This window comes from Lissotriton vulgaris, chromosome 7 (assembly GCF_964263255.1).
Source record: "Lissotriton vulgaris chromosome 7, aLisVul1.2, whole genome shotgun sequence".
In the NCBI taxonomy this organism is placed as follows: Eukaryota; Metazoa; Chordata; class Amphibia; order Caudata; family Salamandridae; genus Lissotriton; species Lissotriton vulgaris.
Genome location: NC_141695.1, coordinates 690258678 through 690284087, shown reverse-complemented (window position 1 = coordinate 690284087; position 25410 = coordinate 690258678). Strand labels below are relative to the sequence as shown.

At 44.3% G+C, this 25410-nt stretch overlaps 1 protein-coding gene across 1 annotated transcript in view; it reads right to left on the bottom strand.

The window, feature by feature from the left end:
- PECAM1 (platelet and endothelial cell adhesion molecule 1) overlaps positions 1-25410 on the bottom strand; it is a 519858-nt gene that overhangs the window by 242044 nt on the left and 252404 nt on the right. The window contains exons 8-10 of the mRNA XM_086930914.1: positions 21628-21918; positions 12438-12545; positions 10571-10598 (exon numbers count right to left, since the gene is read on the bottom strand). Coding sequence (XP_086787040.1) covers positions 10571-10598; positions 12438-12545; positions 21628-21918 — 427 coding nt within the window. The remainder of the gene's footprint in view (positions 1-10570; positions 10599-12437; positions 12546-21627; positions 21919-25410) is intronic.

Here is a 25410-nt window from a genome sequence, read left to right as displayed (position 1 = left end):
TTGCCAAGCCGTAAACTCTCCTTTTATTACACATACTCCACCTCTAATGTAGCTCCTGGGTAGCCCTAAGGTCATGGTGTTTTGTAACTAATAGGGAGGTCATTTACTTTTAAGTTTGACATGTTTTATTAGTGACAAACGTCGACATTTATTTTTCACTACTCTTAGGCTAGCATTGGGAATTCTTTAATACACATTTAAGCTGTAATCCCTGATCAGAAAGGAGTAGCTGCATCATGTTTATATCTTTAGGATGGTAATGATAAATTGCCTTTAATTGTAAAGGTGGATGTAACATTACTATTCTAGATATGCCACTTATAGACATTTCTCTGCTCTTACTACTCTGTGCGCCTTGAAGCCTATCTCCAATACATGCCTGGGGTGGGTGACAGCTGCAACTGATGCATTCCCACTAGACAGCCACATACACTGGAAGGGTGGGTGTAACAGAGAACTTATCTCCATTAATCTGCTGATAGCTCTTCTTAGACAGGTAGAGAGGAGTGAGCTGGCATTTACACCTGAATAGGCAACGTTCTGTTTCCCACACAAAGGGCTGATTACCCCCTACTGATAGTCTGTAACCAGGGCTGACAAGAAAGGGGGACCTGTGCACTTCAAGGGCCTGCGTTGAAGTCACCCCACTTCAAAGGCACAACTGTAGCCAGTAAGACTTTATTGTATGAAGTTAATTAAAACAAATACAAATGAATGATAAAAAGGAGTATAAATGATGCGCAAGAATAGCTTAAACAGATTATTAAAAAAAGATAAAAAATGTTTGGTGATTAAAAGTTGCCACACAAGTTGCCAGGACCGTTAAGCCTGATGTCCACAAGTCCTTTGGTTTTGCACTCTAAATGCATTTGCTGTTAGTTTTTCAGCCTTTGTGAGCAAAAATTCACATGGGTTCCAGTGGCTGTGTGTGCTTGTCCCCAGGGCTTTAAGTGGGATGAAAAAACTGGGGGGAGGGGGGGTCGCTCAAAGGGGCATGGCCATTGTAATTAGGGGCGTGGCTTTAAAACACTTAGGCTAGAAATCTGTGTTTAGCATAGTGTGCTGCCCCACTTATATTTTGCTGTTTCTGTCATTGCATCCAGATATGTGATACAACAAGTGACATCATACCTACAACAAGTCAGGACTATTGGCGGTGTCAATGGTTATTTGTTGCATTAGATAAATAAGCTGCAACCATGGCTTGTTACATCTAATATTGAAAAATCTTCCAATTAAAGCCCTGGTGACCCTACCACAATATTGCTGCTCTTGTGTTTCAGAAAGAGAAGAGAAATCCAGAGAGAAAATTACTCTATTTAAAGGATTTCCCTTTCCCCAAAAGCTCACCTGGCATGATGTCATGCTGTAACTTCTCCACTAGTGAAAAGTGAGCAGTGTGGGTATCTCACATCGATTAGCCTGCTGTCTCGAAACGGGTCTCTATCAGGCTGTTTTGCGCCCTGGCACTTTTTTCCGGACTGCAGTGAGCAGTCCGGAAAAAAAGGACGCCTGTGTCAGGGCTCAAAACAGAGCCCGATAGAGACCCGTTTCGATGCTCCCTTAAAAAAACTGCCGGTGCTCAGACCCCTTGAGACCCGGCCCTCATAAAGCCCTGCTTGCCCTGCTAAGTGGGGCAATTCCAGCAGTGTCCTGTGGTTTTACCAATCTTGCCCAGCTTCTCGTCTATCTGTGCTAAGAATTTTACTAGCTTGCAGTTCATCTGTGGATCGTCTGGATTGAAAAACGCTATCACTGCTTGCCTCCGTGTTCAGATACCTCACTGGTTGAATCGGTGCTTGAGCTGGCAAGATCTTTCCCTTGTCAGACTGGGGCAAGTGCATATCAGGTTAGCCATGACCTCGACTCCGTTATTGCACAACCGGGTATAAGTACTGGGCCTCTGACCCCACGAAGACAGTACACTAATGGACCTGTGAAGACCTCTGCCAAGAGAGGAGTAAACACAACTGTGCTACAAGGATTTCCTCTCTGCTTGACTGCTGCTCTGGAAGAACTGTTTTTCTGCTTTGCTGTACTGCCCTGCATCCTGCTGATCTCTGCTTTCCTGAGACAAGGACTGGGTCAATCTCACTTGAATCCAGGGTGACTCCAAGGCCTTGTTAGCTTTCCCCCTGGAGCCGCGTTGTACCCCGGGAGCACCTGCGGTGTGGCGGCTGCCGGTTCCTTGTACGATCTTCTGCTGTGGGCAGTTTAGGAGGTGTGCTTCTTTTGAGGAAATCTCTGGCAGTAAGGAAACTGCTGGAGTTTTGTAGGTGGGCCAGATTTGTTTTTTGTATCCTAGGACGCTTGAGTTTCCAGCACTCTGTGACTGCCGAGTGGGGCGTGCAGAGTGATTGGCCAGCAGGGTGGAATGGTGTTTGATGCTGCATGGCCATTGGTTAGTGGGCGTCTGGGCAACCATGGTTTTGTAACTGGGCCAGTTTGCTGACCAATTAGTTATGGTCTATAGGAGGTGTACTTCTAGTGGCCTCTGAATCATCATGAATGGGGGAAAGAGGTCAGAGAAGTGTAAGCATCTGGAGGAGGAGGTGGTGGTTGGGCCTCCAGCTGCTCCTTCCTTGGTTGATGTCCAGAGGATGATTGAGGCCGCTGTTTCTGCTGCTTTTCAGACCATGGAGGCTGTGGGGTCTAAAAGGCAGAAGTTTGATGCCACTGATCCTGACTGTGATCCAGAGGTGGAGGTGTGAGGGTGATTTATTCATTGGGCTGACCTTCTCAGTATTTTCCAACATGTGCAGGACTTTTGGGTCTCCTAGGCCCTCGGTGGTGGAGGAATCTGAAGATTTCTTTGCCAGAATCTCTGCCTGTCCATAAGTCTGTCCGGATTGTGCTGGAAGGTGAATGGAGGGATGTGGATAAACATGCTTTTCACCGGTTCCTGGCAAAATGTTATCCATTGCAAGGGTTTTCAGATCAGTCCACTTCCGTCTTGAAGGTTGATTCCCTGTTGTCAGGCCTTTCTTCTCAGAGCCTTGTGATGTCGCATGATGTGGTACATTCAGATCCTAGGGATAAAAGGGTTAAAGGGGCTCTGAATAGATATTTTAAGGATTCCAGTCTGGCTATTAGCTCTGCTGCGTATGCCAGTTATCTGGTTAAGTAGCTGCTGAAAGACTGTCAAAGTATCTCAGAGAAGATGCTTCAGGAAGAAGATCACTCTGAGTAGTTGACTATGTTGGATCAGCAGTTGTGTTTCGTGTCTGACCTGACTTTTGATGCCCTTAGTGCCTCAGCTGCAGCTGTGGGGGCCTCTGTGGGGCTAGGCGTCAGCTATGGCCTGAGCCTTGTAAGGCGGAGGGGGCACAGAAGAGTGCTCTCATGAAAATTCCCTTCGCAGACTCCAAACTGTTTGGGGCCCCCTTGGAGGCTATTATAAAGAAAACTGTAGAGGACAAGAAGTTGTTGGCTCCTATCCAGCCGCCACTGAAGGGAAAATTTACTGACTATAAGAGGGATTTTGGTCAGGTGTTTCAGTCTAAGATGGCTGCTCAGCCCTTTCATGTTAGGGGAAGTGGCTGAGGATTCCCTTTCTTCCATAAGTCCCGGGGCCAGCAAGGAAGTTTGGATTCAGCCAGTCAAGCTAAATCATGACTATACTGTGTTTCGGGGGGAAGTGGGGGTCCAGTGGGGGGTCCCCTCAAGAATATTTTGGCGGTCTGGGAATAATTTGTCAAGGGTCAGTAGGTCCTGCAGATTATCAGGCTGGGGTATCGTATAGAGTTTGTGGAACCTCCCTTGGAAGTTTTCCTTTTTACCACTGTTCCAAGTTCACTGGTGAAGAGTCAGGCTCTGTTGGACGGGGTTTAGGACCTGTTGAACAAGGTCCCTGTGGTTCAACAGGGAAAGCGGGCTTACTCTATCCTTTTTCCGACCCAAAAGCGGCCAAATGGTGATTACCGACGTGTGTTGGATTTGAAAGCCATGAATTAGTTCATTCCTTGCCGGTCCTTTAAGATGGTGATGCTCCAGTTGATTCTTCCCTACCTGTCGGTGGGAGACTTTCTCGCATCTCTGGATCTGAGGGACGTATATTTTCATGTGCCGGTGCACAAGGACTTGCAGAAGTTTCTGAGGTTCTGTGTGGGCGGCAAACATTTCCAGTTTCAGGTATTGCCCTTTGGTCCCTCTGCTTCACCTAGGGTGTTTACCAAGGTGGTGGCTCCTTAGGTGGGGTTGTAACATGCACAGGGGATCCTGGTGTTTCCGTACTTGGATGACTGGTTGATTTCTTCCTCGTCTTTCCATAATGCTCATTCTCAGACCCAGGATGTCTGCAGTCTTCTCCAGCGGTTCTGGTGGATATTGATCCTGGAGAAGTCCCATTTGATTACCACTCAGGAACTGTTGTTCATTGAAGGGGTCTTCAACATGAGGATGGGGAAGGTATTCCTTTCCGAACCTTTCTGGATGACTCGTGTGAAAGAACGGATGACGGCTTTGGCATCTCCAGCTTTGGCATCTCCAGCTTCCACAGCACAGCAGTGGCTGAGAGTGCAGGGGTTAATGGCCGCTACAGTCATGATTATTCCTTGGGTTAGGTTGCACTTATACCCCTTGGTGAATCATATCCTTCCCTTCTGGTGTCTGGGGTCTCAGGATTACTACCAGTTGATTCAAGGGGTCTGGGTATCTCCCAAGATTTGGTCTGGTGGTTGGATGTAGAAAATCTCATGAAGGGTTTTCTCTTTGTGCTTCAGGACAGGCTGGTTCTGATAATGGATGCCAGCTAACTGGGTTGAGGGGCTGTGCTGGCTCAGGATTCAGTTCAGGTGATCTGGTCAGTCCAGGAGACTCTGATGTCTTCAAACTGGAGGGCTTTAAAGGACGTCCAGCTGGCCCTGGTTTATTTTCTCACTGGGGTCCTCCATCAGGATGTTCTGTTGAGTACAGGCAATACTGTGGTGGTGTGCTATGTGAACCATCAGGGGAGTGCGAAAGTGACTTCGCTGAATTTATTAATTCCACGGATTTGCCAGTGGGTAGAGATGAATTTGTTGTAACCAAGGGCCATTTATCTTACTGAGGTGTTGAACTTGGAAGCCGATTGGTTGAACACCCTCCCTGTCTGAAATGTGTTTGGACAAGAGGGTCCTCATGCAGATGTTTGGGGTGCCCGAGGTGGACCTGTTTGCAACCCAGGAGAACGCACTGTGAGAAAGGTGTTGCTCTCTGAGCCTGTCAGAGGCTGTTTGGAGGGTGGATGCTCTGTCCTTTCCATGAGGGACAGGGTTCATGTATGCATTTCCTCTGATTGCTTTGATTCAGAAGGTTCTCTTCAAAATCATGCTGGACTGAGCCTCAGTGAATCTGGTAGTGCCTGTCCAGAGCAGGTACGTCCATCAATTGTGTGTCTTTTGCTTTCTCGCCCTAAGTGCGCCAGGTATGCCCAGACGTGGGCCCTGGGCTCACTGTGCCACTGGAATCAAGCTATGCTGGCTGAGAGGGGTGAAACCCCTGATGCTTGTTTCCAGTCCAGTGAGGACCTGGCTTGGCAGTTCGGGTTGGACTGTTCCCATGAGGCACAGGGTCAAGACTGATTTGCATATGGCCAGGTCTAAACTGGGGTGGCATGGTGAGCAAAAGAATGATGGATTTAACCCAGATCTCTTGACTGGGGGTGAATGTTTTTATTTGCTCTGCATTCCGTCCATCAATTGTGTGTCTTTTGCTTTCTTGTCCGGAGCAGGTAGCCTTTGTACCCTCTGTTGTTACAGTTGCCGGTGTTACCATGATGGAGGCCTCCCATGGACCCCTGACGGCTGACATTTCCAGGGCTGTCCCTGGAGTGTCTGGTTAAGTTGCAGCTGGGAGGCTGGCTGTTGAAAGGATGAACCTTGTGGCGCTGGGTTGTTCTTCTGAGGAGGCTCTCTTTATTCATCAGATCCTGTGAAGGTTTTGAAATTTCTGAAGGATGGTTTTGATTTATGTTTGGCTGTTTCCTCTTTAAGGGCTCAGTGGGCGACTGTGTGTGCTTTTCGGGGTCCTGACTGTGAGGCAGGCTCTTGCGGACTTGTTCTCTCAAGAAGCCTGTGGTTAAGTCCTTGACTCCTGGTTGGGATCTGCTGTTAGTCTTGCTGGCATTGCAATCTGCCCTGTTTGAGCTACTAGAGGAGGTTTTCCTGAGGTTTCTGACTATCAAGGTGGCTTTCCTGGTGGCTATTACCTCGACCAGACATGTGGGGGAGTTGGGCTTGTTGCTGTGTTTTCAGATATTTTTGAGGTGCTATCTACATAATCAAGTGGTTTTTCATGCCTGACTCTTCATTTGTTCTTAAGGTTCCCTCATCTTTCCATTGTTCAGTGAAGCTGGTGTTACCTGTATTGTGCGCCGATATTCGGTCGGAGGAGGAGGAGGTTATGCTACTCTGTTTGGATTTTATGCGGGCTCTTGGAGTGTATCTGGAACGTACCCGCCGGTTTCGTAAAGTGGATTCCCTTTTTGTTACTTTTGGTTTGGCCGATCAGGGTCTGAAGCCTTCTGTTAAAACTCTCAATAGGTGGTTGAAGTGGGGTATTTTGGCAGCTTAGGAGTCCGGGGGGTACCTGTCCCAGAGTCGGTGCAGGGCCGCTCTACTCAAGAGATGGCTGCTTCCTGCTTGCAAGGGGCTTCCATGGCAGAAATTTACAGGGCTGCCACTTGGAGTTCTCCTCACACCTTTATGTCACATTATCACTTGGTGGTGGGTGGTGATGTGTCTACCAGTTGTGGGGACACAGTGTTGCGTTCTGTGTGTGGGGTGTAACTTTGCTGCTTCTTGATTGTAATAAAGTGTGTTCCGGAGCTCTGATGTTCAAGCCGATTTCTTGCTTGCGTATCTGCTCAATTACGAGAGGACTGTGACGGGGAGGTCTGACCAGGAGGTAATGGCCGGTGACTTACCGGTAATATTCATTTACAGGATGTTGGAGGTAAGGTCAGGGGTTATGCTCCAAAGGATGTAGGCGTGGCCTGGAGAGTAGGCATGGGAGCAGGGGAGTTCAGCTTGGGAATGTCTGCAGGGAGGAGCTGTCGCTCACTTACTCAAGGACTGTGACGGGGAGGTCTGCAGTTCAGAGTAATTAATATTACCGGTAAGTAACCAGCCATTCCACTGCATCTCTTGTACCTTGTTCCCCCAAGAACAGCAGTTACCCAAATGCACTTAGAAATTTGCAAATGTAAGAACAAGGAAAGGATCAGAGGAAGGGATTGTTTGATCTTCCGGAATTATTCTTTCCACTTTGTTTTTAGCTAGATCTGATTTAAGCTTCCACGCTAGCCATTTTCCGCAGCCTTCTCCGAATTCATGTTTCGCCAGTTTGCTAGAGTCCCATTTTTTCTGTAACCTATTTTCCAAAATTTGCTCTATTTTTTCTTTATGAGACCGTCTTTTGTTTAGAAGATCTTGCTTTCTTCCCTCCTCTTGTTCTGTTGAAATATTGATATCTAAGAGTCTGATTTCTGATTCTAAATCCAAGATCTCTTGTTTTACTTGTTTGTTTTTGTGAGTCCCTAAGCTTAGAAGTTTGCCCCTTATGACCGCTTTATAAGTGTCCCAGGTTATTTGTTCTGTGGTACCTAGCGCGTTGAGTTCGAAGAAGATGTTTGTTTCAGATTCCAACTCCTTTATGATCTCTTCATCTTCCAGCAAAACTCTTTCGACCGTGAATCTTCTTTCGGATATGTTGTCTGTAATTTGTAATTCTAGCTGGACTGCTGAGTGGTCTGAGAGGTGGGCAGGTAAATGAGATACTCTATATAAATCCCTCAGCTCAAATAATAGATTCCTATTTGAAAGATGCAGCACTTCTAAAACTTGAAGAGAACGAAAAAGAAGTTCTGGATAAGGAAGTTCAAGAAGAAGAAGTAGCAGAAGCCATTAAAAGTTTGAAAAGAGGAAAAGCCGCAGGACCAGATGCATTACCGAATGAATTATACATAAAACTGAAAAACTCTATACTTCCGCATATAACGAGATTAATCAACTCAATCCTAACCCAACAGAAAACCATACCAGACTCCTGGAATGATGCCATCATCACAATCATTTTGAAACCTGGCAAGAACCCTCTTAAATGTGAGTCATACCGCCCAATTTCGTTACTAAACACAGACTATAAAATATTTACAAAAATTATGGCAGCACGACTAGGGAGAGTCCTATCAAAAGTATTACACCAAGATCAAAAAGGTTTCATAAAAGGAAGATATCTTCATGAAGTAACTCAAGAACTTCTAACCTCAATAGATATCGCAACAAACGAGAAATTTCCACTAACCATACTCACCGTTGATGCAGCAAAAGCTTTTGATAGGGTCAACTGGGCCTTTCTCGAGAATGTTTTGGTCAAGAACAACCTTGGACCCCTCTTTATTAATACGGTAAAACAGATCTACAATAACCCAAGATCAAAGGTCTTAATAAATGGGAGCCTAACAGAAAATATAAAGATAACTAGAGGAACGAGACAGGGATGTCCACTCTCGCCCTTATTGTTCAATTTATATATTGAACCACTAGCGAACAAGCTAAGAAGAGATCATAACATCAGTCCATTTAAGTATGGTTCTTGGGAGAAAAAAATTGCTCTTTATGCGGATGACCTAATGATTTTTACTGCAGATTATCCTAAAGCCAAGTTAAGCATTGAGAAAACTTTAAAGGCATTCGGGGAAATATCAGGATACCTGGTAAATCAAACTAAGACAGAACTTATGACATGGAACACGAACTTTCAAAGCAATTTCATAAAAAACGAAATAAGATATCTAGGAATTTTAGTAAATCATGATTTAGCCAAGATTGCCAATAGAAACCTAAATAAAATTGCCGGAGAAGTAAAGAAATTGCTTGAGATTTGGACCTCTCTACCTCTGAGCTTGATTGGAAGATCGAACATAATCAAGATGACCGTCCTCCCAAAGTTTACATTCCTATTTAACACGATCCCCATGGAATTTGGAAAGACTGAATTAGTTCGAGCACAAAGAAACATAACAAGTTTCATATGGGCAACAAAAGGATCAAGAATTGCATGGAAAAAGATCAGGAGGAGTAAGAAAGATGGTGGACTAGCTAGCCCAGACCTGATGGAATATTGTAGGGCCTTTCAATTCAAAAATATCAAAGTATTATTAAAAAATCACATACATTACCCTGACCATTTTAAAGCAATTACAAAAGCAGAAGACCATGTGTTGTTTAAGTTTGGACACCCCAAATTCTTCAAAAAAATAAAGCTTAAGATATTAAGGGATGCAGCAAACATGTGGACACAAATTAGAGGCATTCTAAAAATACCGTATTATAGCAAATGGGCCCCAATCTGGGAATCGCCTGGAACCCCAGAATGCTTAAAGGACACTCTTGCTTTGGCATTGAAAAAAACCAACATCAAAAATTGGGGGCAATTACTAAATGGCTCTAACTTAAAAACATGGTCAGAATTGCAAAAACTAACAAATAACACCATATCCAGATTCAAATATTATCAAATGTCAAGCTGGTCTAAAACTTTGCCCAATATAAGAGGTAACGAAAAATTGGAAGATGACATGATAAAAGCAATACGACAACCAAAGGAAGTGGCGAAGTGGTACTGGGCTCTGATTATGGCAAATAATACCGACGCCAATATGGAAAATCAAATATGGGGCAAAGACATCATAACAACGGATCTGGATTTAATTTGGGAAAAATCAGTGGACGAATGCTGGTCCAACTTGAAATCCGCGGCGCTGAAGAGAAATCATTTATATACTATTCATAGGGCATATTGGACACCAAAAAAACTCTCCAAATTCAAAAATGCTGGAATAAAGAAATGCCCCAAATGCGGAGAGGAAAAATCAGATGATGTCCACATGTTTAAAAGCTGCCCTCAATTGAAAGAATATTGGGATCAAGTCGGTAAGACCTTGTGCACCATCTTGTCAAAACAACTAACTGTGAGTATTACTCTTGTTCTTTTTGGGATATTAGATTCAAGTAATGTAGAGGGGCTTACCAAGGAACAGGAGAATCTCCTCTTTGTTTTAATAGTTCTCGCAAGGAGAGAGATCTGTATTAAGTGGATAGAATCTACCGGTCCGACACATGCAGAATGGCTGAACTCAGCAATAAGAATCAGTAAATTGGATAAATTAAGTAATGTAAGTAAGAGATTTAAGTTCTGGGACGGTTTCGAAAATTTCTTAAACCCCACATAAGTACCACACCTATGTCCTATGATTAAAGCGATATATTTTCAGGTTGACAAGTATGGTACTTGCTGAGTAGTCAAGTTGGCTAGCTCCTCTCGATCCAAACCAGAAACATTGTTATGTAACGAGTAAAGGAAACTGCTCAAACTAAAAAGAGGTCATAACTCCCCAGCCAAGCGAGACCAAGGGGCAGTGTTGGAAAAGATCAAAGATGCAGACACCTGACACTCCGTAAGCATACAATAATCGCAAGATGAGGACAATAATAAAAAAATAAAAAAAAAAAAAGAACAAGGAAAGGATGCACAGCATGTTGTTTTGAATACATTCATTTATTCATTATAGTATTTAAACAATACTTACCTAGCCATTTCTAGAGAAAGCTGTTTGACTACAAAAGATAAGAAATGAAATTTGTTAATGTCTAGATACAGGGAACAGAAAATATAATGCAAGAAATATATTTATATGCAATTTGCCAACTGCACCACTATATGGCTTACTGAATAAACCACCTGTAGTGCCTACCAGTGATAGCGTGTCAAAATGCTGTATCTCATTGACGCACCCGAAATGAGTAAATGTGTTTACTTGGTATTTGAATAATGAATATTACATTTTATGGTGCAATATGTTGGTGATATCAACCTCTGATTATTTTACCGCTAAAATGCTATTGACAGCTTCGCAGCTGACACTTTCTAATATCACCGACACAAGCCGATTACGTCGTCAGGAGGTTGCCGGGGACAAATTCAAAAATCGCCAACACAAAACTGTGGGCTAAGGCTCCAGAAAGTAGAATTTAGCGTACATCGCAGTGAATACCACAGTATAAAGTCCTTCAAGCACACTGATCTGCAAGAACTAAGCCATTACTGAAACAATCAGTTCTCGAGCGTGGTAATTGTAGGTTGCATGGTTGAGGGTTACATCTTCACGGTTTGTGAGAATAACTATTATAAAAATAAACTCAGAAAATAGACAGCAAGCATCTGCTACTGGGCAATTCAATACCAAGGAAATGGATTTTGGGATAGCATAAATAACGGAGAGTGGTGAACATGATTAACTTTGAAATAAGCACTATTATCTAGAACATCTTGGGAAACTTACAAATTAATGAATTTAACACATGCTACTGTAGTTGGAAAAACACAGGAAACAAACATTGCAAGCGAACCTTAAACGAAGATTTCCTTGTGGCATGAAGTGGTAATTTCAGTTGATTGAATAATGTTTTTTTTGCTGTCGTTTACACTGTATTTTTGGTTATGATAATGTATACATATGATACATTTAAAATATCTTTTTTGGTAAGTAAAAAATGTTTCATTCCAAGAAAGACTTATGGAGCTAAAGAGCTGGCTCTTCCAAGAGCGGTGTTGCACCAAGTCCTTCCTCCAGAGATTGTCGTAAGACTTACTAATTGTGTGAAAGGCACACTATGTGTATTTCTTTGAGTTTCCTATTTGGAGAAAGGCGGTATAACCCCTTCCAAAATGTAGTGATCTTGCTTCACTGCAATGGAAATCTGTGACTCTAAATACCTTGAAATGCAGGACTAACTCTGGACCTTTAAACGTGGAAGGACGCGTGGAAACAGCTTTTTCTGCTTGTTATGTGCCATTTAATGGTCATTTTGCAGTAATATGAGGATTACCAATTGTGGTAATGCAGTTACAGAACAGACATGTCACCAAGAGATTCCTCTTGGAATGGCTTCAAGACAGTCATTTTATAGCACCAACGAATGATCACAAACCTGCTTTTTTAACGGTTCGTGCTTGGGTGCAAGAAACTGTTAGGACTTCGGCTTGGTGGGGAAGTAGTGGTGGGGGTCTAAGGAGTGCACTCTACATGTTTGACTTTAAACAGATTTCAAATTCCAGAAAGAATTAATAGATAACGATGTGCAAAACCTGAAAACAAGAAGATTGTAAGATTTCCATAAACAGTGATGGCCAAGGTTATCAATACACATGGAATGTGGTGAATTCCTGTATCTCTGCTAAAATTAATGTGACTCCAATCTCATCAGCATGTACCTAATAGAACCCCTCCATTTCTGTGTTACTGAAATCCTCAGCTGTTATTTAAATTAGCCTTCGATTTGTGCAAACGATATTTACATCTCTCCAAATACAAAATACAGAGGTATTTAAAATAACAATCAAATTGACCAAAAATAGTGATGATGCACGAAGCAAGATGCTTAAATAATGCTTACCCTTTTTTTTCCTTTGCAAGTACCACCATATCAATCCGGCAGCAACAGCAATGGAAATGGTGACGACAGATAATGCAATAATTGCCTTCTTCCAAGATGCAAGAACAACTAAGGACAAGAAAACATAAATGGTAAACGGTTATATGAGCAACATTAACACCTAAACTTGCAAATGTTAGTAGCCATCCTTTATGCAGATTTGGATTGTTCATTATTAGTGTAGGCCTGCATTTTCAAATGGCTAGTGCTGGTTGCCATCTTGCTTTGTGACAAATATATTTCTAGGTGAAGCTGCAATCTTATTCCTAATTATCGATTGCAATGTTCTTTTGCTTTCTTTCACCTGTAAAGTGTTTAGTTTTCACTGTAATAGTCCTGGAATATTATAAAGTGTAACATTCTCAGGCAGACAAGCTGGTCCTTGTAGCTCATCTTGTTACACATAAAGCAAGCTCAAAGGTTACTCCGAGCAGCTGCATTGTGGAAGGTCATGAGAAGCTAACAGGCATGCATCTGTCTTAAACTTGATTGGATTAAATCATGAGGACTGTGCGTGGGTCTAGCAAATGTTAGAATTCTGGGATTTAAGTTCTTGCAGAGCAGATGACGAGTCAGCCCGTTTTCTGATGCAGTTTAGAGCAGAGTAGGAGATTTAGAGTACTCTATGGGCCCGATTCACAGAACTAACTTAAGACAAAATCCTAAATTTACTACTATTTACTAATTTTGGTATTCACAGAAGGCACTTACTCATTTTGGTGTTCACAGAGGCACTTACTCATCAATGAGTAAGTGCATTCTGTGAATACCAAAATGAGTAAGTGCCTACTGTGAAAAACCAAAATGGCAGTGAGTTTAGGATTTTGTCTTAAGTTAGTTCTGTGAACCGGGCCCAAAGTATTGAAGAACTGACTTTTCTTAACGCTTCCCTTTGAGGTGACATCATGTTAACTCGTCCTGTTAAATGAATTTAATTGATTTGAACTTCATGTTATTTGATGCAGTCATAGATTGATTATTGATTGGCACTAACTTGATGATTGTGTCTTCTCTAAACCTTTAACTTTTAATAAACCTTTCTGGTTTGAAAACTCTAACTTTCTCTACCTTCCTAGGCCTGATGTGCTTCACATTTATTGAATGTATCGATTTGTCAACTAGCCTCAGTTGTGAACTTTGATTCATCCAATAGTGCTTTATGGGCCCAGAAATGTGCAAAAGGTAAAGAAAGCGCTAACACACCCTTTCAAGACAGTGAGGCAGTGTTACATTCTGCAGCCGGGATATCGGCAAAAACTGGTTAATAGACCCCAGTACTCATTTGTAACGCAGGATGTTTTGAAGTTCAGCAACAATAAATGAAAGTGTTGTGAGAAAAGCCGGACCAGCTCATAGGTCAGCTTTGGAAGCAAGGGCCTCATCTGCTGCCTCTTGCCTCGTTTGTGGTAAAATAAGAAATCCACAAACACACAGCTGGCACGTGCTGTGAGCATACAGGCAGTAAAGGGGAAGAAGCCAACCCCCTCAGTGCTTTGCTCTCTATGAAACACTGAGCCACTTTTACATCTCCTCAGAAACACATACTTAGATCTCTTCTCTTGGCAATACTCATACTCCCTCTGCTGTGCTCTTGATACTACATAAACGATTAATAACCCTACTTCGTTAATTCTCAGACTTATTCCCGGCATTATGCAAGCATTCAATGCAAATGAAAGCTGTGCAAGGAGCTTTTGGTCGCCTAGCTTTACCAAAACGATTCCAGGCTCAGCATTGCAACTACAGCAAGCGCAACCTAATTCCAACTAAGCCCTGTGTACCTCAAATCATTGTTGAAATAACGATCTTCCACAGATCCTACTTGAAGATGCCCGGACACTACCTTTGCCGGGTGAGCCTGCAGCTAATTAAACCTTTGCAGCACTCAACCTCTCGAAAATGCATCAGCAAAAGAAACACAGGGATTGGTTCTTCGCCATCAAGGACACCTTGAGAGATGAAACGCACCCTCCTTATCGTTTACAATGCATACCTGCAGGGGTGATGTCTTGCTATAATTTGCCAAACAAGAATCTGATTAATTTCTGCTGACCTGAGTGTAAAGACAGCCAAAAGATGAAGTCCAGCCCAGCCTCACATGACTGGGTTTCTGGAGGATAGCCTAGAAATACCTGTTAAGAATATTCAGGCCCTGGAACACATTGAGCCTTGTGTGAACGCACAAACTTTACTGTTAAAAAATGTATGTTTTTATTGGTCTGATCTTGTCAAGTCAAGTCAAGTCAGGTAATTTATATAGCGCACTACATACCCAGAGGGTCTCAAGGCGCTTGGGGAAGGGTGGGGAATTATTTGTCGAAAATCTAGGTTTTAAGCTGCTTTCTGAAGGCTAGGTGGTTTTGAGTGAGGCGGAGGTGAATGGGATGGGAGTTCCATGTTTTAGCCGCTAGGTAGGAGAAGGATCTTCCTCCCATGGTGGATTTGTTGATGCGTGGGACCACAGCGAGGGCTTGGTTGGAGGAGCGTAGCTGGCGGGAGGGGGAGTAGAAGGATAGTCGCGTGTTGAGGCATTCTGGTCCAAGTTCGTAGAGTGCTTTGTGTGCGTGGGTGAGGAGGCGGAACGTTATCCTCTTATTGACAGGGAGCCAGTGGAGGTCTTTTAGGTGACCGGAAATGTGGTCTTTGCGCGGGATGTCGAGTATGAGTCTGGCTGATGCGCTTTGGATGCGTTGGAGTTTTCTCTGGAGTTTAGCGGTGGTACCGGCGTATAGGGTGTTTCCGTAGTCCAGGCGGCTTGTAACTAGTGCGTGAGTGACCGTTTTTCTAGTTTCGGTGGGGATCCAGCGAAATGTATTTTTGAGCATGCAGAGGATGTTGAAGCAAGATGATGAAACTGCGCTGACTTGTCTGGACATCGAGAGAGAGGAGTCCAGGATGACGCCCAGGTTCCGTGCGTGGTCCGTTGGAATGGGTGCTTTTCCTAGGGCAGCTGGCCACCAAAAATCGTCCCAGGTGGAAGGGGAAGTGCCTAAGATGAGGACTTCTGTTTTGTCTGAGTTCAGTTTAAGACGGCTGTGCTTCATCCACTCGGCTACTTCTTTCATTTCTTCATGTAGGTTGGTTTTGGCGGTGTTTGGGTCTTTGGTGAGGGAGAGGATCAGCTGGGTGTCATCAGCGTAGGAGATTATGTTGAGGTTGTGTTGTCGAGCGATGGCCGCGAGGGGGTTCATGTAAACGTTGAAGAGGGTGGGGCTAAGAGAGGATCCTTGTGGCACGCCGCAGATGACTTCGGTGGCCTCTGACTTGAACGGTGGGAGGCGGACTCTCTGAGTCCTTCCGGCGAGGAACGAGGTGATCCAGTCCAGTGCTTTTCCTTGGATTCCGATGTTGTTGAGGCGTTGTAAAAGGGTGCTGTGGCAGACTGTGTCAAAGGCTGCGGAGAGGTCGAGGAGGATGAGGGCGACTGTGTCTCCATTGTCCAGTAGTGTTCGAATGTCGTCTGTTGCTGCGATGAGGGCGGTCTCAGTGCTGTGTTTGGCTCGGAAGCCGGACTGTGATGAGTCGAGGGATTTGTTGGCTTCGAGGAAGGCGGCGAGCTGGTTGTTGACTGCTTTCTCGATGACTTTGGCCGGGAATGGTAGGAGCGAAATGGGGCGGTAGTTTTTGAGTTCGGTGGGATCAGCTGTGGGTTTTTTCAGGAGGGCGCTGAGTTCGGCGTGTTTCCAGCTTTCCAGGAAGGTGGCGGATTTGAAGGAGCAGTTGATGACGCCTTGGAGATGAGGTGCTATGATGGAGTCTGCTTTGTTGAAGATGCGGTGAGGACATGGGTCTGTAGGGGATCCTGAGTGGATGGAGTTCATCAGGCGGATGGTGTCCTCAGTGGAGATTGGGTTCCAGTCATTAAGGATGTTCAAGGGGGGTGAAGGAACGGTAGAAGGTTGGGTGGGTTGGTCTCCGGGTTGGTTGTCGAAGCTGTTGTGGATGTCTGCGATTTTGTCGTGGAAGAACGAAGCTAGGGAGTCGCAAAGGGTTTGAGAGGGAGTGATGTCGTTGGAGTTGGCAGTGGGGTTGGTAAACTCTTTGACGATGTTGAATAGTTCCTTGCTGTTGTGGGCGTTGTTGTCTAGTCGTTCTTTGAATGCAGCTTTCTTGGCAGTTCGGATCAGTTGGTGGTGTATGCGGGTGGCGTTTTTGAAGGCGTCCCTGGTGTTGGTGTTTGGGTCTTTTTTCCAGGCCTTTTCAAGGGAGCGACAGAGTTTCTTAGATTTCTTAAGATCATCGTTGAACCAGGGGGCGTTTTTGCTGCCTAGTTTGATTTGACATTTTTTCAAAGGTGCTAGGTTGTCGGCGCTGTTGGTTAGCCATTGAGTGAGGTTAATGGCTGCTTGGTTGGCGTTCGATGAGTGGGCAGGGGGGTATTGAAGAAGTGATGAGGAGATCTGGTCGATGGTGATTTTGTTCCAGTTTCTTTGCAGAGTAGGTTGAGGATGGTTGTGGGTTGTGGTCTTTTTGTAGACAAAGTGAACGCAGCTGTGGTCCGTCCAATGGAGAACTGAAGTATGACTGAAAGAGATGTGTTTGCTGGAGGTGAAGATAGGGTCGAGTGTGTGTCCTGCGTGGTGGGTGGGGGAGTTTACTAGTTGTTTGAGTCTGAGGTTGGCGAGATTGTCCAGGAGGGTGGTGGTGTTGTTGTCGTTGCTCTTTTCCAGGTGAAAATTGAGGTCTACCAGTAGAATGTAGTCCTCGGAGGGGAGGGCGTGAGTGGTGATGAAGTCAGTGATGTCTTCACTGAATTGTGCACGGGGTACTGGTGGCCTGTAGAGGAGGGTGCCTCTGAGTGTGGTCTTGGGGTCGGTGTGGATCTGGAAGTGAAGGTGTTCGGCGCTAGCGAGGTTGACGTCTGAGCTGGTTGAGATGCGGATGGAGTTCCTATGGACGATGGCGATGCCTCCTCCTGTTTGGTTGGAGCGGTCCTTTCGGATGATCTTGTAGCCTTCCGGGATGGCTATGGTGATATCCGGAGCTGAGGAGGCGGTCATCCAGGTTTCTGTAAGGAAGGCAATGTCGGGAGACATGGTGTCTAGTAGATTCCACAGGTCGATGGCGTGTCTGTGGACCGAGCGGGTGTTGAGCAGGATGCATTTTAGGTGGTTGGTGTCAGGTTTCTGTTTGCTGTTTGTGGATGTGGGGTTGGTCTTGGTGCCGTCAAACTTGCAGGAGTATCATGTGAAGGGTCCATGGGTGTGTCCAGGTGCGGCTTGGGCGCAGTTGGGGCGATGGCCAGGGTTTAGTGCAAGGAGGGTGGAGGCGTTGTAAGTAATGCGGGTAGGCTGGGCAATACGGGGACCAGGGGTTCTGGCGCTGGGCGCGGCCTTGGCGCGGACGGGCGTAGACGGGCTTACCTTTGGCGCACCTTCGGCGCGGCCGTAGCGCGTGGACGCTGCACGTTGGGACATGTTTCTTAAATGGATAGTAGAGGGGGGCGGAGCGTGGGAGGGTCAGCAGCTGGGAGGCGGTAGCGGGGAGGAGGGGCGGGCCTGGGAAGAGCAGCAACAAAATGGAGGTCAAAGGGGAGGCAAGGCAGGAGCAGCAAGTCGACTGTGGCACCGAGAGTGCAAACAAAGTAATAGCAGGCAAGTATATGTCTCTACAAAGTCGCACAACAATGCGCAGCAGAGCGGGCGGCGTTATAAGTCAAAGCGCTATGAATCACAATGCACAAACAAATTCAAAGCTTTCGCAATGCAGTTAAATTACAAATATCACCATCATCATTACAATGTAGAGCGCCATCCTATTAGGAAAGTGACAGCTAAACATGCACCACCAATGTGAAAATGTGACTGACTATTCTGTCAATCATATTGGTGGAACTTTCCCTTTGTGTGTTGCACAAAGAGTGGTGACAGCTGCAACTGGCACAAATAGCGCAATCAGATGAAATTGCACTGATGCCACTGATCAAACACAGATCCTCTGCCTACTACCAAAATGTGGTATGCGATTAAACACAGAAGCCCGAAGAAACCAATACACAACAAGTCTTCCTATCCTTGTCCTTTTGCGATTTCTACTTCTTTCCCAGGCTACTCTCACATAGTAAAACTAAAGAAGCTACTACATTCAATGGAACTCCCTGTAGTCAAAATAACACAAAATCAAAGTAGACTCGTGGAATTATTCCTCACTGCCTAAGAACGGTGGGGTGCATCTTAGGAATACAGCAAAAAGAATATTGCATCCTAGGCAAATAGCTTGTCTAATCTCATCACTTTTTGCATCTGAGTATACAGGTCCCTCCTGGATATTAGACACAATCATAGAAGTCACACATTTTAAAAGGGCCAGATGACGATTGACATCCCGGTTCCAAGTCAACTTTAGTGACTCACCTCACCCATCACTTTCCTTGAGCGCTCAACTCCACCGGTGGAGCCCTACTCCTCTGATTGTGTTCCCCTAATGCACCACCATTGTTCAATATGTGCTTATCAAACCCCACTGAGAACCCCATTCCCATCCTTCACACAAAGAAATGCATCTCATTCCCCATTCCAACACTGACAAGGCCAACAAACGGAGAACTTAATTTATGTTATGATGACAATTACACCACATATATATCAGGGCTCTAATCTAAAAGGAATGCCCAGCAGTGCCTGATCCATGTAAGTTTGCGACTTTGAGACTGCAGCCCTTAGAAAAGACCATCATTTGACTCCTTAATTCATGACAGAGACACGGATTTCCCTCGCCTGCAACTGACATCCCAATAACAAATTAATGCTCTACGATACACAGATTCAGACCTGCAAAAAAAGGGAGAGGATGTAGCTCTCCGACAGAAAGGAGGCCCATCAATTACCTTCTTCAAAGGTATCAACTACCATCAAATTAATGCCCAACGAAACCAACGGTTTCCATAATTCCTACCACTCTCCTGGGTACAAGGAAATTCTCCTAGATAAAATTAACAAACGTGTTACCTTCATAGTGATTTACTAAACAACACACATTTACCTAGGAGAATTAAATATCCCTGTGTACATCACAAAGAACCCACTATCAACGAAACTGAAATACATTTTAAAAAATAACAAAGGCAATACCCTTGAATTGATAATTTACCTATCTAATGTCATCATTCTTAATAGGGGAATTGAAATCAACTGGTTGGATCTCATCACCAAGGGGTTTCATTTAGCACTATTTCTTTTAGGCTACAATGCAAATTCAATAAAAACGGAACCACAATTCTGAGAAGACACTATAAACACATCCCATGGCTCACATCTTTTACTAAGCATCCACAATAATAGCATTCAGCAATGAGTAGCACAACATAGAAACCTCTTGGCCCTATCCCAAGCTATCTCAACATTGTGTCTTATGAAATGGTCCCCTCTTCCCGACAGGAGTAAAGCCACCAGAATTGTCAGGAGTGGTGGGGTGAACCAAGGAGGTCAAACCAATTAAGGAGTCTCGAAATAATCAGTCACTGTAAACCACACAAACATACCCCTGAGATATCTCTGGAAAACTGCTGAACCTCACACAACAGTGGTAACTCTTGGCATGTTGTGGGCCTTCTTGGTATGACGGAGTCCACTCCAGATATGTTGCCAGTTTTGGCATGACGATTCTTGGCATATGGTGTTCGTCGTTAGGATGACGGTCTCCACCCCCTGGCAAAATTATGGATTTACCGTGCCAGGTAATGGTGGTGAAAAGCATGCAGGGTAGATTCTGTGTATGATGATACTTGTCTATATGAGTACTTGATGAAAATTACAAACTGATTTTTGTGGAACAAATTGGATGTTTACTAAAAATGAAAAGCTGGAATTTCAAAACAGAAATACATTTTTTTGTGAAAGCGGCAATCTTTTGTGAAGGAAAATTGAGTATATTTTTCGCTGAAAAACTTATATTTGATAGCATGATGTGGTATTTTCAGAAACTGAATAGTTTATTTTTGGGGGACAATTTATTGTAAGAGATGATATTTTAATGATAATCTATGCTGAGTTCTGTACACTTATTGTTAATGTTCTTTCCTTGGTGCAAGATAGCACTTTCTGCGATGGCTGTGTTTTCTTGATACATGTGGAGGCAATTCATGATATTTATTTTTAACACTTTTCAAGACATGTCACTGCTGCTTTCAGAAGCCTGAGCCTGATAGATTCACTAATCCTTCTAATATAACATCTCTGTAACCTGGGTAGTGGCACAGTTGTACTGTCCTGCTAAATCTTCCCAGCTCTGGTGCATAAAATTGTGAGATTTGTACAATTGTATTTTTGCCCTCTACCTCTTCCAAGTAGAGTAGATGAAGGAAAGTGAAAAGTGGCAGATAGATGCATGAAAATGAAATTGCATACCCAGATTTTGTAACTGCCTAAAACATCTACGCATCTTGAGTTTTGTCATTTTTATCGTAATTGTGCCGTACAATACACCACCAACATTAACCACCGTATTTCAGAGCTTTCATGGGACCAGTGGATCCTCAGCACCTCTTGGGACATTTAAGATGTTTGACACACAATACAAGTATTTGACTAGTTTATGAGTGTCGTGTTGCAAAATGCACTCTTTATCTCTATTTCTCAAAAATGTTCCCAGAGAGCCCCGTGTCCTGAGCTACAGCAGTTACGCAAGCTCGCTTTGCGTTCTCTTTTTCAGCCATTCAAAGAGGGTATTAATGCCACATGACATTGAAAAAACTTCATCCACCACTTAACAGCAGCTATTACTCCTCAGGGATGCTTCGGGTTAAGCCTAGAAGGAGAATGGCAACATCTTTAGCATAAACCCAGTGGGGACGCTAGTGATCTGGAGAATGGATGCATAGATTTCCCCACATATATTCATATGTTCCTATAAGGTGAAGTTGTGCTTAGACCAAACTACCTCACTATAGAAAAGTCAATGTTCAAGATTGGATGGGGTGTTACGGACAACAAAGCTCACAGGCGGCATAGTATTATTACTTTCATATGTTTTCTTTTTGGGTATAAGCGGAAGACTTCAATGCTTGGTTAAGATTCAAGTACAAATGAAAAATACAGCTAAAAAGTTGTGACATGATCTTCTTCAATTAAAGCACTTTATCTGAAGCACTGGTTATAACTCCCATAACAATGCCCCAGATTGCTTCACCACTCATGTATTAACCACAACTTACCCTTTGCCGGTAGAAGGCTACTAGCTCTGGTTATTTTGGCTTTGTTTGAAGCTGTACAGAAGTAGGTTCCCTCTTTGGACTTCTTGAAATCATAATAGATCCAAGAGGTATAGTGTTCGGGCACAGTTATGACATTCAGAGTGTGGTTCTTGTAGCTCTGGTCTCTATGGTAAAAGGTAAATGTAATTGGCAGAGAGCCTTGTTTTACTCTGCACATTAGGCTTAATTCATGTCCGTCCTCCACTTCTCCGTTTGGTGGAATCATGGAGAAAATTGTTTCTTGAACAGGAGCTGCAAAAGAAATCCCAACACTGAGTATGGGAGGCAGGCACAAACAAGACATTTGGCAAAAGATCCGAAGGTTTTACATAGAGGACATTACTGCATGATGGAACAGCACTCAACAAGAACAAGAAGACCATGGTGGGTGCATAACTACACCTTAAAGACGGATCACTGGCATACACCCCTCAAGGCTGTAAGATACTGTCTGGCACATACCGTACATTTGGGTAATGCTTATCTCCTGATCATATGCAGGTACATTCTGTAGATGGATGTCAATTAGGAGCAGTCAGTGGTAGCATTAGCTACACCTGCCTTGCCCTTTGGTAACATTGCACCGTCTTCACTACCCCTAATCTTAGGGGTGGTCAGGGCATGAACAGGACCAGAAAGTGAGCAAGACTGCATGAGCTCAATGAACAAAACCATTTAGCAGTCTCAAAGCCTACAATTCACAGAATCGCAAGTCAAAATCACGATTTCCGTACCAATTCACAAAGAAAAGGGGGCATGTACTAGCCATCCCTCTTTCTTTTGTGCTTGGGCACGTTTTAATGATTTGGGACTGCATTTGCAGTTGCAAACCTTTAATCTGTGGCTCCGGTTTAAAAGGGGATGCTAATACATTTACAAAGTGAAAGCTGTCCCTGAGGGAGAACTTGCACCCTGTGAATGTTGGCTGTCACCTTTGGTGGGAGCAAATAGCGGCACAAGGACAAGAGTTGCTTTTACAAAAGCAGGGTTCAGTAATCAGGAATGTATGGATTAGGTCTACTGTGCCCAGCAGGCCACCATCCATCCATTCTCACATACTTGCAACGAGTCACAAATAGACTCCTGCCTCATGAATATTGATGAAGGAGTTTTACAACTACTTGCTAAAGGGCATTTTTGAGCTGCAATTAATTAATACACCAGTGACTGCAAGAAAATGAAGTTGAGGTATTAATTCTTGTCAATTTTCAATTCAAAAATCTTTATTCAAATTTTTGCAGATTCATAAAAGCAATACAGACAATCCCAGATCAAATTACATATTTACAGTAGTTAAAAGACAGCAATATAAAAAAACAATTATGAATGTAATTCTCAGATTTACTAAGGGTTCTCCATTGTTTTACGAACATGGGTAATAACTCTTAGAAGAGTGCTAGTGCGGAATATCAACTCTTGATTATTTAGAGTCAACAACATCAAATTTGATTCCTCCAAAGAAAGTGGTCTGTGCTTTTTAAAATAAGGTGCTAAAAACCATTTAAAATATTTTTGATAAAATTTACAAAAGAAAAAGAAATGTAAATCAGTTTACGGGCTCGTATCATAGCATGGGCACAAATTATTTCCAGATTTTAAAAAGGTATAACCTAGTGGAAAACATAATAAAAATCTCACAGTCCCTGCCCCGAGGCGGAAAAGCAAAGATCTCTCCCACTTTGTCATTGGAAGCGTGAGGTACAGAGGGATTGGTTGTATATACAGATCTTTGTTCACATAAGCCTGGATTGTAGGTTTAATTATTTCCCTTGCCAGTCTTTCTTCTCTATAAAGTGCGTACAGTGCAGACTTTAAATTATTTTTATCTTCGAGGTTAATTTTACTAGGGTCAAGAAAAAGGTGTCCTTTGCCTACGCTACTTAATTTTTTGAACACTCCAGAGAGCCAAGGGAATAATATCCCTTTATCACAATAAAGGCAGTCTTTTATGATGTCCTGGGTTAGGCCAGCCATGTCATTTTTCCAGATAGCAAGCCAGAACATTGCCGGTCTGGAGGCAATAAAATCTGATATATAATACAAATTCAGTTCGCAGTGGCAAATGTATTCCGAGGAGGAAATGGGTGCTTCGAGGATTTTTCTACAGAAGCGGTTTTCCTCTGTCTGGATGCTCGGTGTTTTTCCCAGGCCCCAGATCTCTGCCCCATAAGAAGCTACTGGTACACATTGTGATTTAAAAATTTTTTAAATGGCTTTTGTAGCGTCTACTTTCCTAGGCCGCGGGAGGCTAAGGATAGAGTTAATGGATTTTGAGAACTTGCTTGTGGTGTGGGCTAAATGTCCACTCCACGAGCCGCTCGCAGCAAAAACCATTCCTAAATAGGGAAAGGTGTTGGTAGAATAGAGTTTGTCAACACCCACTGAGATAGCACTTAATTGTCTCTTACCCGGGCCACAAGACATAATAAAAGATTTTTTTAAATTTACTTTAAGATCAAGTTTTTCCATATATTGCACAAAGTCTTTTACCAGGCTGCGCAGGGCGTTCGGGGTTAGACCCATGAGCACCACGTCATCTGCATAGAGCAGAGCCGGTAACAGTCTCCCCCTTATTTTCAGGACATCTGGGGATATCGATTTTAGGGATTTGTTTAGTCCATTTATATAAATAATAAATAACAGGGGTGCTAAAACGCACCCCTGCCTGACTCCTCTTTCTACTTTTATGGGTTCTGACACTTCCCCCCCCCCCCCCATCCCGAACCTTACTTGTGCCCTTGTGTCAGTGTGCAAATACGCAAGAAAATAAACAAGTGATTCATCCAGACCATATTCTAAAAGAATAGCCCACAATTTAGACCTATTTACTAGGTCAAATGCGGACGATCAATCAATCAATCAATCAATCAATCAATCAAAGCATTTGTATAGCGCGCTACTCACCCGGAGGGTCTCAAGGCGCTAGGGGAGGGGGGAATCCGCTACTGCTCGAACAGCCAGGTCTTGAGCTGCTTCCTGAAGGCGAGGTGGTCCTGGGTCAGGCGGAGGTGGGTAGGGAGGGATTTCCAAGTCTTGGCGGCGAGGTAGGAGAAGGATCTTCCCCCTGTGGTGGCTCTTCGGATGCGGGGGACGGCGGCGAGGGCGTGGCCGGTCGATCAAAGCTGGCGTTTGGGAGCGTAGAAGTTGAGGCGGCTGTTGAGGTATCCTGGGCCTTAGTTGTGCAGGGCTTTGTGTGCGTGGGTGAGGAGACGGAAGGTGATTCTCTTGTTGACCGGGAGCCAGTGCAGGTCTCTCAGGTGTCCGGAGATGTGGTTGCGACGGGGGATGTCCAGGATGAGACATGCTGAGGCGTTCTGGATCCGCTGGAGTCTCTTCTGGAGTTTGGCGGTGGTTCCGGCGTAGAGGGAGTTGCCGTAGTCCAGTCGGCTGGTGACGAGGGCCTGGATGACCTTCTTCCTGGTCTCCGTGGGGATCCACCGGAAGATCTTGCGTAGCATGCGTAGGATGTTGAAGCACGACGAGGAGACGGTGTTGACTTGTCTGGTCATGGAGAGGGAGGAGTCCAGGATGAAGCCCAGGTTGCGTGCGTGGTCTGTTGGTTTGGGTGCGCTGCCTAGGGTGGGGGGCCACCTAGGAGTCGTCCCAGGCGGAGGGTGAGGATCCCAGGATGAGGACTTCCGTCTTGTCTGCGTTCAGTTTCAGGCGGCTGTTCTCCATCCATTCGGCTACCTCTTTCATCCCTTCGCGTAGGTTGGCTCTGGCGGTGGCGGGGTCGTTGGTGAG